Source organism: Hemitrygon akajei, chromosome 29 (assembly GCF_048418815.1).
Source record: "Hemitrygon akajei chromosome 29, sHemAka1.3, whole genome shotgun sequence".
In the NCBI taxonomy this organism is placed as follows: Eukaryota; Metazoa; Chordata; class Chondrichthyes; order Myliobatiformes; family Dasyatidae; genus Hemitrygon; species Hemitrygon akajei.
Window position 1 is genome coordinate 14783478 of NC_133152.1, and position 13695 is coordinate 14797172.

Genomic DNA, 13695 nt, shown 5'->3' on the forward strand with positions numbered 1-13695 from the left:
AACAAACAACAATTTCCTCCTATTAAGCACAGACGACCCTTTAGGGGGAAACTTCTCACTTTTGTTTAGACCTCTTTGCACCCCATCAAGTGTTTCCTTTTTAAAATATCTACAGTAGAGGCTGATGCTTATTTAAAGACCACGACCCATATTTTCAACAAAGATGCATTGACAGTTTTCAAACACCAAAATTGTTTATTAATGAGTGAAAGCTCTAGCGGGTCTGCATCTTTTTAATCCAATTGACTGGCGTTAAATAAACTGCTTTCAACTAACCAAAACCAGAAAGTCGGGTAATGCTTGGGAATGTATTAGAAGTCTTCCCTGAAATGCATTGTAAAGTGATCATTAATTGACATCAAATTGTACCTTAATTGGGTTATAATTTTTTTTTCTTTTTGAATGCACAAATACAAGTAAAGATGTCACACATGATACTGTAATTTACTGAAATGCATTCAACACTGAAATCATAAATTTAGATGCTTCAATATTGATTGGGAACACAACTATGATGTTTAAAGGACATTTGGAGAGATACATGAGTAAGGATATAGGCCTGGATGAATGGGACTAGCTCAGATAGCCAATCTGGCTATTATGGAAAGCTGGGGTGCAGGACCCGTTTCTGTATCATATAACACAACATAGAATTTTAAAAGATGCAAATGATTTCAGTAGAAATATTTGATCACATTAACAGGAAGATGATACTGCATTTAAAAAAAAAATCCTTTTCAGTAATTGAGACTGTACGATATAATGCAAATATATGATTTCTACAACCAGTCGGTTGAATATTTATTTTCAGCTTTCCCAGCACATATTAAACTTTCTTAAGCCATTATTATATGAAACTAATCCATTTCACACACTAGTTTTAGCTAATTCCCTTTACAAGCTTATTCTCAACTCTAAACATGATACTGAAATCACAGCAACTTAAACAAAATGACATTTCACATTTTAAAACTCTGCAGGTACGTTAATCAGCTAAGGCACCAAAAGTAAACTTTAAACATTCTTCTATCAAAAAAAATCCCATCAAATAATGTCTGCTGGATTTAGGAATTATTTTTGAACTACCAAACTTTCTGCATAGAATAGATTGCACTGGACAAAGACAATTCAACCAGCCCAAATTCATCTCACTGGATTACACACATCAATCTGCTTAACAGAACCAGGGATCTCAATATAGTAATTAATCAATACCCTTCTAAATAAAAGGCAAGGTATTTGTGCACATAATCATATTGATCTCTCACAGTTAATAAAGGGGTTGCACGCACACACGCACATACACACACACATTAAGCAGTAGCTATCTTGTCTTCTAAAGATCAATAAAATCAGTTTGCTGTCTACTGCTGTAAGAAGGTAGTGGTGTGAATGGTGGACGGATGATGGTGTGGTGCATGGATAGAAGATAAGGCAGTTATCCTCATATGGCAATGCAAAGATTTGAACTCAACCTGGTACTCTGAATGGAATTGCTGCTCATAATAAAAAAAACATTTTTTATGCCAGCAGTTTTTTTAAATAGTTAGAGGAGATATAAATTTAGACCATTTATTTTGTCAAGGAAGTACTTAGGAGGTTCACTATGAAACAGTTAATGAAAATAATTGCAGCATTTAAACTGTGCTAATAAGATAAATGGCAAATTGGTAGCTGTACACTGAAGATTTTAATCAATAACTTTTAGTGATAGGAATGGCATCTCTTAACAAGTATTAACATTTACCTGTTTCAGTTTAGGTAATATGGCAATTTGTACATAGGCACATTGTACTAAAACGAAAGATGCCACAAGGTCTTTTCAGATTACCACAGTCATTGTGGCTATTCAATCATTGAGGTTATCCAGACAGCTAAAGGAGACTTCTAATACCATGGACATTAATTAATATTCTTTTGATACACTTCCAGAATCTTCGACATTGGTGGAAGATAAATAGCAATAGATTTCATCCCAACCTTTGCTTTGGATACAGTTCACATTACCTCAGAAAAAAGCAAACTCAGGTTTCATTCACAAGGGTTGATCTCAGCACAACAATGTACACCATGTCAATACAACAAATCATTAAGTGGATAAAGTAACCCTTACCTCTTCACTGATTTCTAACAAATCCTCATCAGGTTTGTCCCACTCTTTTGGACTCTTCTGCATCTTTGGTGCAGTAATAGGTATCTGGACTGTAATACAGGTTGAGGCCCATTACTTGCTTGGTTCGGCTTCAAAAGCTTAATCACTATTCTCTTGTTTCAGATTCAAAGCAAAATTTACATTTTGTATTTAAATATAAGGAATATTCAAAATCTATGGATGATTGAAGTTTAAAACAATATGCAAATTGCATTTGGCAATGTCTGTGATTCTTTTGAAGGAACAGTTAGGTAAATTTTGATATGTGAGAGGGTAAAAGGCCACTAGAATTTGACAGGAATGTGAAGTTGAGATTCTAACCACATCAACTATAATTTTATATATGTTTGCAAGCAGTGGTAAATATTTTTTCCAAAACTAATATTTTTAAATGTGTTAGTTAAAAGTGTGTTCAAGATTAAAAAAAACAATTAAAGGTTTCTCAATTTTTCTATATGCTATTGATAACCAAATATTTGAAATGAAATGGTTTCTGATAAAACTCTGGTCCACAATATTTAGTGTGTACTATCAACAGCAATAATAACAGCAGCAAATGCTCAGTTGGTCAGTTTTAGATCTGAGGCCTTTCATTAGAATTGATAGAGAGAGGAATATTTAGTCTAGGTAGAAAAATAAGTGGCAAGAAATAGATGGTATAAAGAGAATTTTTCCTGACAGAGTCAATCAATGTGGCTATGAAGGGCAGTCTAGGTTCTTTCCATTCCGATACGTTGTAAAGTTGATATAATTTTTATAGTCTGGTTTAAGGATATGCCCAGTAACAGAGTATTTGAATTTCTTTAAGGTTTATGAAGAGTTCTGATTTGCATATGGGTGAAAGACCATAGGAATTGACAGAGATGCAAAATTGAGACTACAATCATATCAACAATGATATTGGATTTATAGATCTCACTGAGTGGTGGAGCTGGCTTAAGGGGCCTAAATTTCATCAGCAGCTAGTTGTATACCAATAAACATTTCTTATTTTTTGATAAAGCACATAATGTGCATATCACAAACTTATATCCCTACTTAAGTTATACCAAATATTGATCTACATAAATGAAAACATTATTTGAAGTACACAAGGATAGCTTAGCAATCTCTAAACAGAATGATAGGATACATCTATATGCCAGTTTCCTAATCCCAAAATTATCAGTAGAGCCTGTCAATTTTCCTCCAATAAAAGGAAAATGATAAAGCAAAGTTTTGCACAACTGAACATTTCTTTATAAAACATCTGAAGAATGTATAAAAATATACAAAAAATGTAAACAAACAGCAAAAGAAATTGAAGCAGTAAAATCATTGGTGACAGCAATTCCAGACAACATTGACATATGTCTATATTTAACTGCAGAAATTGGCCAGAAATAGGTAATTATTCAACTCTCTATTGTGCAAGACAATTATACAAAACAGACAAAATTTTAAAAGCTAATTGCTGAAACCATTAACAAAGCAGAGTAACATTGGCTCTACATTGAGTTTACAACAACATACTCTCCAACACTCCAAGAGCACAACACCAGTTTTGTTTGCCACAATTATGAACAGATCCCCCAGTCCTAGCAAGTAAATTAATTCATGTTGGAACAAAGGGTGCTTTTAACACACAGGTCAAAATTTAAAACAAAAATGAATATTTTTATATTAGATTAAAACAATGATATTCCAAGTGAAGGAGTTAACAGTTTTGTTAATTCTTAATGTCCTGATTGAGAGGCTCATGGCCATGATCTACGACATCCATTCCTAATCACAATCAAAATTACCTACTTTTCTTTCCCCAACAGGTTGAATACAAGCAACAAAAGTTAAACATATACTTAACAGTTTACCTCTTACAAAGAACAACATTTAAATACTTCAAAAACAAAATGCTGGAGAAATTCAGTGGTTAGGCAGCATCTGAGGATGGAAGTAAATAGTCAATGCTTCAGGTTGATATCTGTTACTTGGGTTTGTCTAGATGAAGGGTTCCAACCAAATACAACAGCTGCTCATTTCCCTCCACAGATGCTGCCTGACTCACTGAGTTCTTCTAGCATTTCTTTTGCTCCAGATTCCAGCATCTGCAGTCTCTTGTGTCTCCAACATTTTTGGAAATGAAGGAAAAAAATGCAGAAACAACTGCGACAACAGCAAACAAGCGAGGCTTCTCTGACTCAGTGAATAAGCCATTGAATCTTCTCAGCTTGAGCCAGCTCCAATCTGTTGCAGCAAGGGGGAAGGGTAGTAGTAGAAGGCACGCTGAAGTGCTCTGCTTCCACACACCAGAATGTTTATAGCTCTGCAGCAGCAGCAGCAGGCAAATCCAATCTACCCATCCTGCTTGTCCCTATGCATGGGGTGCTCCAAAGTAGGGCACTTGTAATCTGGGGAGTTTTATATATCAAAATGTAAGAGTTAATACTTTAAAGATGCTTTCAAAAGGTACACTACTTCTGGAGAAAAACAACATTTATTTAAAACAACAAAAATAATACAACAAAGTTTAGGAATCTGAACTAATAACTAATTTTAAAATTCAAGCATTACAATAATAAAAATTCCAGGAGCATTCGAAAAAGCTAAAAACCAAAAAAGAAAATAAAGTACTGTGGATGCTGGAAAACTTAAGTAAAAACAGAAAATGCATGTCAGACAGCATCAGGATAAAAGAAACTTAATATTTCACATCTGGAACTTTCATCTGAGCATTTCCAACACTTCCTTCTTTTTTCACAAAGTTCTTAACCCTTATTAGCCGGATGCTCCTCAAAATTCAGAAATGATGTCATGAGTGCACAAAATTCCAAAGGCATCACAGTATGAATGCAGGGGTGATGTTACTATTCTCAGTATATCTAGAATTAGGGTCATTCGCTCCAAATAAGGAGTCAGCCAATCAGGAGAGCTTTGATAAGTTTTCCCCCCACCGCCAAAGGTGGTCAACTGTTATATACATAAGGAACTGTGGAAGCTCAATTGATGAATATATACAAAAGTTGAGAATTTTGGATATTAAGAGAATCAAATGGTATAGGGTTAGTGCACAAAAGTAGTATTAAAGATACTAGCAGGTATCTTAGCAAATAGTAGAGCATGTTCAAAGGGATAAAGGGTTTACTCCTGTTTCTATTACATTTGTTCTGTTTATATACTTGAATCAGAGGAACTGAGAACTTAGATGATATTTCTGCCAAGATCAAAAATGAACTACAATTACGTTCTGTAGAAGTTTATGTAATTTGAAGCTGAAATCTATTCAGGCAGATTGACGTTAAATAATATCACCAAGAAAATGGGATAATTCATCCAAGAACATTGATATCAGTTAGCTGCAGCATTTAACAACCACATCAAATGTTGAGGCTGTGAAGTATGTGACAAAATATGTCATCCCTCAGTTTAGTGCTCCTTAATAGACTCAGTGTTGTATCTTTATTCACCAAACAAAAATAGCATTAGAGAAAGGTTATTGTGTAACATCTTTAAAAAAGTAATTGAATTGTAAGTGCTTTGGATTACTAACAGAAATAACATATAGTTAGTTGAGCATTGAGTATTAGTTGAGCACCAACGTCCTGGAAATGTGGGATTAAAGTTTTTTAAAAATTATATTAATCTTCTAATTCAAGGCAAAGAAACACAGTAAATTGCTTTGCAGTTACTTGCATTATACTTTCTATTTACTGCTCCTCAGTTTCTGTATCTACAAGACCAATTTATGAAATTCATTATGAAATGAACAAATTTCATAGGTAACATTGGTGAACACTGTCAAGTCATTTAAGGAACTGCACTTTTTCCATAGGTTTTAAAAAGTGACAAATATTCGCTGCGAAGAACTATATCTCAGTCAATACATGAGCCAGATGTGACATTCTAAAGGAAATTATTAATTCTGATAAAAGCAATCAGAGCTCTGCTTTTGGGATGTGGAAACTGTAAACATTGATCTGTGGAGTCCTGACCCTTTCTGGGACCTACTGACAAGACTGATACTAAGGAATTCTTCAATTATTTTCCTTCATCCTGAACATGCATAAGCTTAAAAGGAAACTGCAACTGTACAGGATCCAAATAAGATCCCATTGGACAAAATTATATTGCCAACTTTCAGTACTATAATAGGAACTACTTGATATCATGATTAGAACGAGAGCCATTAGTGAATTTACAAGTAAGCAGAATACAAACTGTTTTCATTAAAGTTTGTAAGTAATATAAAACAAAGTGGGAACTCAGTCCTGATTTAGTTGAGTGGAGGAGGAGTCTTGCAGTATTACATAGCATTCTCCTGCATCCATTTTCCTATTAGACAGCAGGGATATTCAAAAGCGCAAATGTATTACTGACATCTATACTGCAGATGAGACAGATTAATTTCAATAGCTCAAGGATTCTTCCATTCAGTGATTGAAAATGCCAGCATCAAATGAAAATCATGTAACTGGAAAATGACATACATCAACATGTTCAAGTGCATGAATGCACATGCACCCAACTACATGTGATTATTTCAAAAGTAGTAAGCGGCACATTGCTGCCTCTCAGTCTCAGTGACTCAGATTCAATCCCAACCTCAAGTACTGACTACATGGGGTTTCCCTGTGACCACGAACATTTCCTCCCACAACCCAAAGAATGGATTGGTATTTGAACGTTGTAAGGTGTCTCTGATTTGCAGATGAGTGATAGAAAATGGGGGAGTTGTTGCGCATATGAGAAGGGTAAAACAGGATTAGTGTAAATTGGTGCTTGATGATCAGCACAGACTAGGTAGGCTGAAGGTAAATTTTTCCTGTTGTATGAATCTATTACTTACTGGATAACCATTTTAATTCTCTTGACATCAGCTTTCTAATAGCAATTAGTAATTAAAAAGTCTTATTTCTTTGGCAGTTGCTGTACAGAACTATAAGACAATACAAATTTTCAAATAAGGTGGCCAATTAGCATTATCTTTTCAGGCTCCCTAATAATTCCATTAGCTTGTTTTATCCTTATAAAGCCCAATTTTCCATTAAAGGAAGCCCCAAATGTGACCAGTGGCAAAGTTCCTACAGAAATAAATTTTTCCCAACTTCCCTCTTCATACAAGTAGAAATATTAATTTAATGAACGTTCACCACTACCTTCCAAATAAAGAAATTCTCACTCATATTCACCCCATCAAATCCTTGACAACACAACAGTAAACATGAACCTACACTTCTGTTATAATTTTGGTGATACTTTGCTGCACCTTTAATAAAGCAAAATAAGCTTTGCTCTGTTATGAACTGTTCAAAAATTACATCAGACTCAAACTACAACCAAAGCATGAACGACTACAAGTTGCTAATTGTTGCAGCACTCTGCACTCTTATAAAATCCAAAGCACCATTGTCCTATTCCTCTACCTGCCTTTGCAAGGTACTCAGATCACATTCTGTTTCTCCACTTCTTTTGCAGATTTTCATTGATTTTTGCCCTGCTCAATCACATCAGTTGCCATGCATTTTTAAACACTGATTAATTATGGATTTCAAAAATTAGCAGTCTCCACAATTTGATCATGTCCATGATGCCCAGTATAACCAGTAATATATTATTTTGGTTTCCGGTATTTGTTCAAAATGAAAATGTTCTCATATAACGTACCTGTTTAAAAACTAGTAATTTTAATTCTTTATGCACATTTCAACAGACTACCTTTTTTAATGTAATCAGGTTGCATAAATGTAACCCATTGACGAGATCAGCATGCTTTACATATTGTAAAATAACCACAGATACACAATTTACAGCAACTGGCAGCAGATCCTAATCATTTCTGTTGTGATATTTATTTAATCTAGTTGAACACCGATGATGGTTAAAAATTACACATCTTGAATTTTGAAAAAATTCACAAAGTTAATTCAGAAAAAAGATAAGACTTTCACAGGGTTAAAGACTCTGCTTGAAAAGAACACGTGCTTCAAAAAATATCTTGTCATCTCTCAATTCTAAAGGAACTTGTACCTTGGTGGCAATTGTCACACATAACTGTATTTATTATGAAGTTGAGTTGAAATCAGAGGTGTTACGAATGTGCCACAGCTCTGAGGGGCCGAAGGGTGCGGGGTAGCCCCCTCCTTTGTTAGAATCTCAAGATCACTATTAAGTCAGTTCAGGGGACACAGGAAATGAGAGAAAGACATGCAGAATCCACAAAAGGGTTGGAATGTGTCCTGGCCTCCGAAAGGCGGACCCATTGATACCGGCTATTGTCTCTTGGAGACGGACTTGTGTATTGCGTCCTGCACGGTGCATCGAAGCCCCCCCAGGCAATGAACCGAGGGGGAGGTTGGTGGAGGGATTGCATCATCCCAACCTGATCGACATCTGCGACCCTTTGAGTCAGGATAAAAAGAGGGTCTGGGGGAACAGCCCCTCAGACGCACCAGAAGAAACGCTAGCGATCCCGTAATAGCAAAAGCCGGTGGAAGGCCACGTGCGTCCGCTTCCATTTGCCCAGAATCGGTGGCCTTTGCCACGGAAAAACGGTTTTTAGCTAACAACGGGGAACTCAACTCCCAACGACTCTCGAAGGATTGACATCATAAAAGGAATGGGCAAGTTTTAACCCGTCTCTCTCTCTAACCAAAGGCTGCAGCCTACAGCTTGACTGAACTAAAGTGACTTTTATATTTCCATCGGACAATACATTATCCCCTAGACAACGATAGAGCTATTTCTTATTGATTATTATTATACCCGCGCTTTTAGATTTAGTATTTACAACGTATATTATCTGTGTGTTGGCATTGATATTATTTTTGTGTATTTCTATCAATAAATACTGTTAAAAATAGTACCATCAGACTTCAATGGACCTCTCTATCTTTGCTGGTAAGTGACCCAGTTACGGGGTACGTAACAGAGGTTAATGCAGTCATAAGGAAAGGCATAACTCAGCTTGATTCTAGTTCACTACATTTTTTAAGGTAGCACTGTGAAATCAATATAAATTTCATTTCCCCCTCCAACAGAGGCCAAATTTGAATCTTAAAATAACTCGGGCACAATCAGTAATTCAGGATAGATCAAAGACTGAACCAAGATTTATATGACTTGCTTATTAAAGTGACTTTGCTTGTTAAACATTAAAAATGTATGAAAGTAATTTCTTTGCTACCTTGTATTAATTAAGTAATCAAATTTCACTGGCAATCAGTAGAGCCATCTTTCTGTCCGTTTTGGTTTTCTTTTGGAATGGGGGAGGGGGAGCTCAATATTGGAATAATGAACAGGATAATAACAAAAAGATATTTGGATCTCCAGGGTAATAACTCTATGGGTATCTGAAAGCAATGAAAACAAAACTATTAATCAAAGTCTGCTACAGCACTAACAGTCTCTACTCTGAAAAGCCTTCAAAAATATTCTCACCTGGAAAAAAATTTCGAAGGTACAAAAATATTCTCATATCTAAAAAAGAATAACATTATACTAAAATAATTTTAACATAAATATCTGCGATTACACAGTCTTATTCAATGAAGACCTACCATACAAAATCTCAGGGCTTTTTTTGGAGTTTAATTGTTGTGATTCATTTTCCTCCACCTCTTTCTCCTCAACTTTCAGAAATTCCTTGCATTCCACATCTTCATCTTTGTCATCATTAACAGGCACTTCCTCACTGTTTTCTTCCTCTGCTGCAGCCTCCAGACTAATTGAATAAGCAGGAGAAGAAAGTGTCACCTCTGCGTCTGCTTCTGTCCTAAGATTATCTGCATTCTCTACATTTGTAGACAATGGAAAGTTTTGTGAAACACCTTCCAAGGTGCTTTGTGATACTTCCTGGCCTGCAATGCCATTCACTTCTTTAGTTGAGACAACAGTGCAAGGTACCACGGTTTCATCAAATGAAGCAACAATTGTTTCTTCGGATAGATCTTCAGTGTCCTGCTCTTTTTGTTTATCCTTTTCCACATCTATGTGCAAATGTATGCTAGGTGCAAGTTTCTTCTCCTCACTGGAAATGGATGTTCCTTCAGTAGAATCCATAGTTGGGAAAACAGCATTACTAGAAACATGTTCCACCAAGACTGCCTCTTCTTCCTCTACCACCTCCTCAGCCACCACTTCCCCCTCCTCCTCCTGTTCCCCCTCCTCTTCTTCCTCCTCCAGTAAAGGGCCTGTATCAGAAGTTCCGCCATCAATCTCCTTTTCTTCAGCAATTTCCGTTCTAACATCTGTGGAAGAACCTTTCACTGGTAGTTCCTGCTTTGGTTTTTCTTCTGTGTGAACAGAAAAGGGGACTCTATTTCAGTAAACATGCCAATTGTTTACAAAAAGTTAATACTTCAATGTAAACAAAAATAATTTGATACAACATAATAATTATAAACCACCTAAGGCATCTTTTCAAAAATCTGACACAGAAATATAGATGATTAAAACCCAGAAAACAAAAGCAAACTTTATTAATAACATTTTTCTTAATGCAGCATGAATTACATGTTAATTGTGATATCAAGTACGTCCACATACTTGTGTTTAGAGAACAAAAATTTGAAAATGAACTTAATGGTTACATAATATATCAAAATCCTTTTATAAAAGCAATACGTACAAATCAGTCCTTGGGTTGCAATAAAGATCTTTACCAATTAAGTGTCATTATAACAGATCCTTGGGTCTTCTCTTTAAAGGTACTCTATAAACTGAGGCATTTGGAAAATGATTCTTGCTAAATCCTTGTAGAATGATTATTATATACATAGTGTCATGTAGAAGTGAGAGAGCAGTACAACCTTTATTTGATAGGTTGTAGTCATAGCACAATTTACTTAGTTTTTCATTTTCTTTGCTTTGGAAAATCACATAAATGCTCCAGAATTTTGTGTAAACTGAATCACTTGTGATGTTAAGTCTGTTAAAAGTCATTGCAATTTAAATAAAACCCAATTTGTATGCATCTTGCCTTTCAGCATAAGAAACATCTGTTGATGCTCTACTGGAGTGTAATAAAGTAGATTGACACCAAACTACATGTAGCATATTATGTGGTGCAATAGGCAACGATAGGCTTTATGCAGGGCTTTAAAAATAGGTTGAATAGGTTCAGTGGAGAAGTTCAAAAAGTTGGCCTTATTTAGATGAAAGCAAGGTTATGAATGGCAGGATTAAAGGGATGTTAAATGTGAAGAAACCACTTAATAAAACTGTGACAAACTCGGTATCAAATCAACTTTCCTATCTGGTCACTGTGTCTTCACATCCTTTAGTGATCAAAAATCTTATCCACAAATACACTCAACCATTGAGCACCTGTACCTCTAAGATAGATCGCAAGACCTTACGCCATAAAAGTAGAATTAGGTAATTCAGTCCATTGAGTCTGTTCTGCCATTCCTTCAGAGCTGATTTATTTTCCCTCCAAACCCTATTTGCCTGCCTTCTCTCTGTAAATGTTGACACCCTTACTAATCAAGAACCTATCAACCTCCACTTTAAATATCACAATTATTTGGCTCCCACAGCCATCTCTGGCAATGAATTCTACAGATTCATCACCTTCTGGGTAAAAAAAAATATCCCTCATATCTGTTCTAAATGAGTGTCCTTGCATCCTGAGGCTGTGCCAGCTGGTCCTAGACTACTCCACTATGGGAAACAATCTTCTCCATGTCGACTCTATTTATGCCTTTTAATTTTTGATATGGTTCAATGAGATTCTCCTCATTCTTCTAAACCTCAGTGAGTAGAAGCCCAGAGCCATCAAACTCTCCACATGCATTAACCTTTATAATTCCTGGGATCATTAGTATGAAGGTTCTCTGGATCCTTTGCAATGCCAGGACAAGGGGCCCAAAACTACTTAAAGTACTCCAAGTGTGGTCTGACTAACACCTTTTAAAGCCTAAGTACTACATCCTTGCTATTATATTCTCGTCCTCTCGAAATGAATACTAATAATGCATTTGCCACCCTTACTACCTACTCAACCTGCAAGTTAAACTTTAGGGAATCAGAGAGAATTCTAAAAATCTACTAAGCACTATAGAAAGTCATTTCATTGCATCCTGATATGAATTCTGCAACTTGTAAGAGTTTCTTGGCATTTATTCTTAGTCCTTAGTCATATATTCTTTGTTTATGTAAAAACCCCTTTCACTTTTCTAAACTTAAGTACAAAGCAACCTTTCTCATTTTGTTTCCATATAAGCAACATGCAATCAATTTTGTGATGATAGATTCTTAAATTCGGAAACTAAAAATGCAGAGCTTCCAAAGTGTTCCAAAAACCCTATATAATCTCGGCAAATGTTTGTAAACTTGTGCAAAAGAGATGTACATCATCTGGCAAATATACAAATCGGTTAACTAAATGTCTATGGCAGTTGTTTAAATAAATACTTGCTGTACCTGCACATTTAATCTCTGCATTTCTCTGTACACAAGCATTCATCGGTTTCTCACCATATTAAATTATTTTTGTTGAAATTCTTCTGAAGGAAATGCACAATCTCATACAGTACTCCATTTTCTAACAGCTTGACCTGGTGCTTAACTTACAAGCTTTGTAGATTCAATGACTTCACTGTTCACTTTCCCCCACCTAGCTTTGTATCATCTGTAAACCCGAATAAATTACATTTTGATTTGGATAGGGGGATAGAGGGATGGGGGGGAGGGGGATAGAGGGGGAATGGGGGAGGGGTGATAGAGAGGGAGTGGTAGAAACAGAGAGAGAGACAGATAGAGAGATGGAAGTGCCTGGTATGAGTTACCAGAAGAGGGAGTAAAGCAAATATGAGAAACAACGTTTAAGAAGCAGATAGACAGATAGATGAACAGCAAATAAAGAGACAGAACTTATGCAGGCAGATAGGATTAGTTTTGATTGGCATCATGTTCAATGCATGTTAAAGGGCCCAGTCCTGTGCTGTGTTGTTCTATGAATGTCATATTACAAAGCAAAAATTAAATCAGTGGATCAAATATATGAAGGACTCTCGAACACACTTCCAAAATAAAGTGACAATATAATAATTAAAACCAAGCTTGTAAATACAGGCAGTCCCCAGGTTACGTACGAGTTCCGTTCCTGAGTCTGTCTTTAAGTCGGATTTGTACACAAGTCGGAACAAGTACATCCGGTATTATTTAGCATCAGTCAAACATTTGTCTTTGTATATAGTATATATTTTACCTTTCTATGCATATAAAACACTTAAGAAACATATGGATTCCAATATTTAAACCACTGCGTTGCTTAGTAATAATTGTAGCTTTCATCGGGGCAGGGCCTTTCAAATGCTCCATTATTCTCATTTTATCCTTTATCCTTTAAAACTGTTCCGATCGTTGACCGACTGCAGCCTAACGCTATTCCAATGACCGATGGCATTTCACCTCTTTCCAAATGCTTTATTATTTCCACTTTATTTTCAATTGCGATCGCTTCCCGTCAATGGAATAGAAACACTGCGGGCGGCGGGTCCCAAGCTTCACCGGCTCCCGAGCTGGGTCCTAAGGACCACGGCACTGAGACAGGCTAAATGGGACAA

At 36.0% G+C, this 13695-nt stretch overlaps 1 protein-coding gene across 19 annotated transcripts in view; it reads right to left on the reverse strand.

Moving 5' to 3' along the window:
- The window catches only part of eif4g3b (eukaryotic translation initiation factor 4 gamma, 3b), a 314500-nt gene that overhangs the window by 75080 nt on the left and 225725 nt on the right, over positions 1-13695 (reverse strand). For all 19 annotated transcript variants that reach the window (XM_073031699.1, XM_073031706.1, XM_073031707.1 and 16 more), the window contains 2 exons: positions 9685-10419; positions 2114-2202 (listed from right to left, as the gene is read on the reverse strand). In XM_073031699.1, the coding sequence (XP_072887800.1) occupies positions 2114-2202; positions 9685-10419 (824 nt within the window). The remainder of the gene's footprint in view (positions 1-2113; positions 2203-9684; positions 10420-13695) is intronic.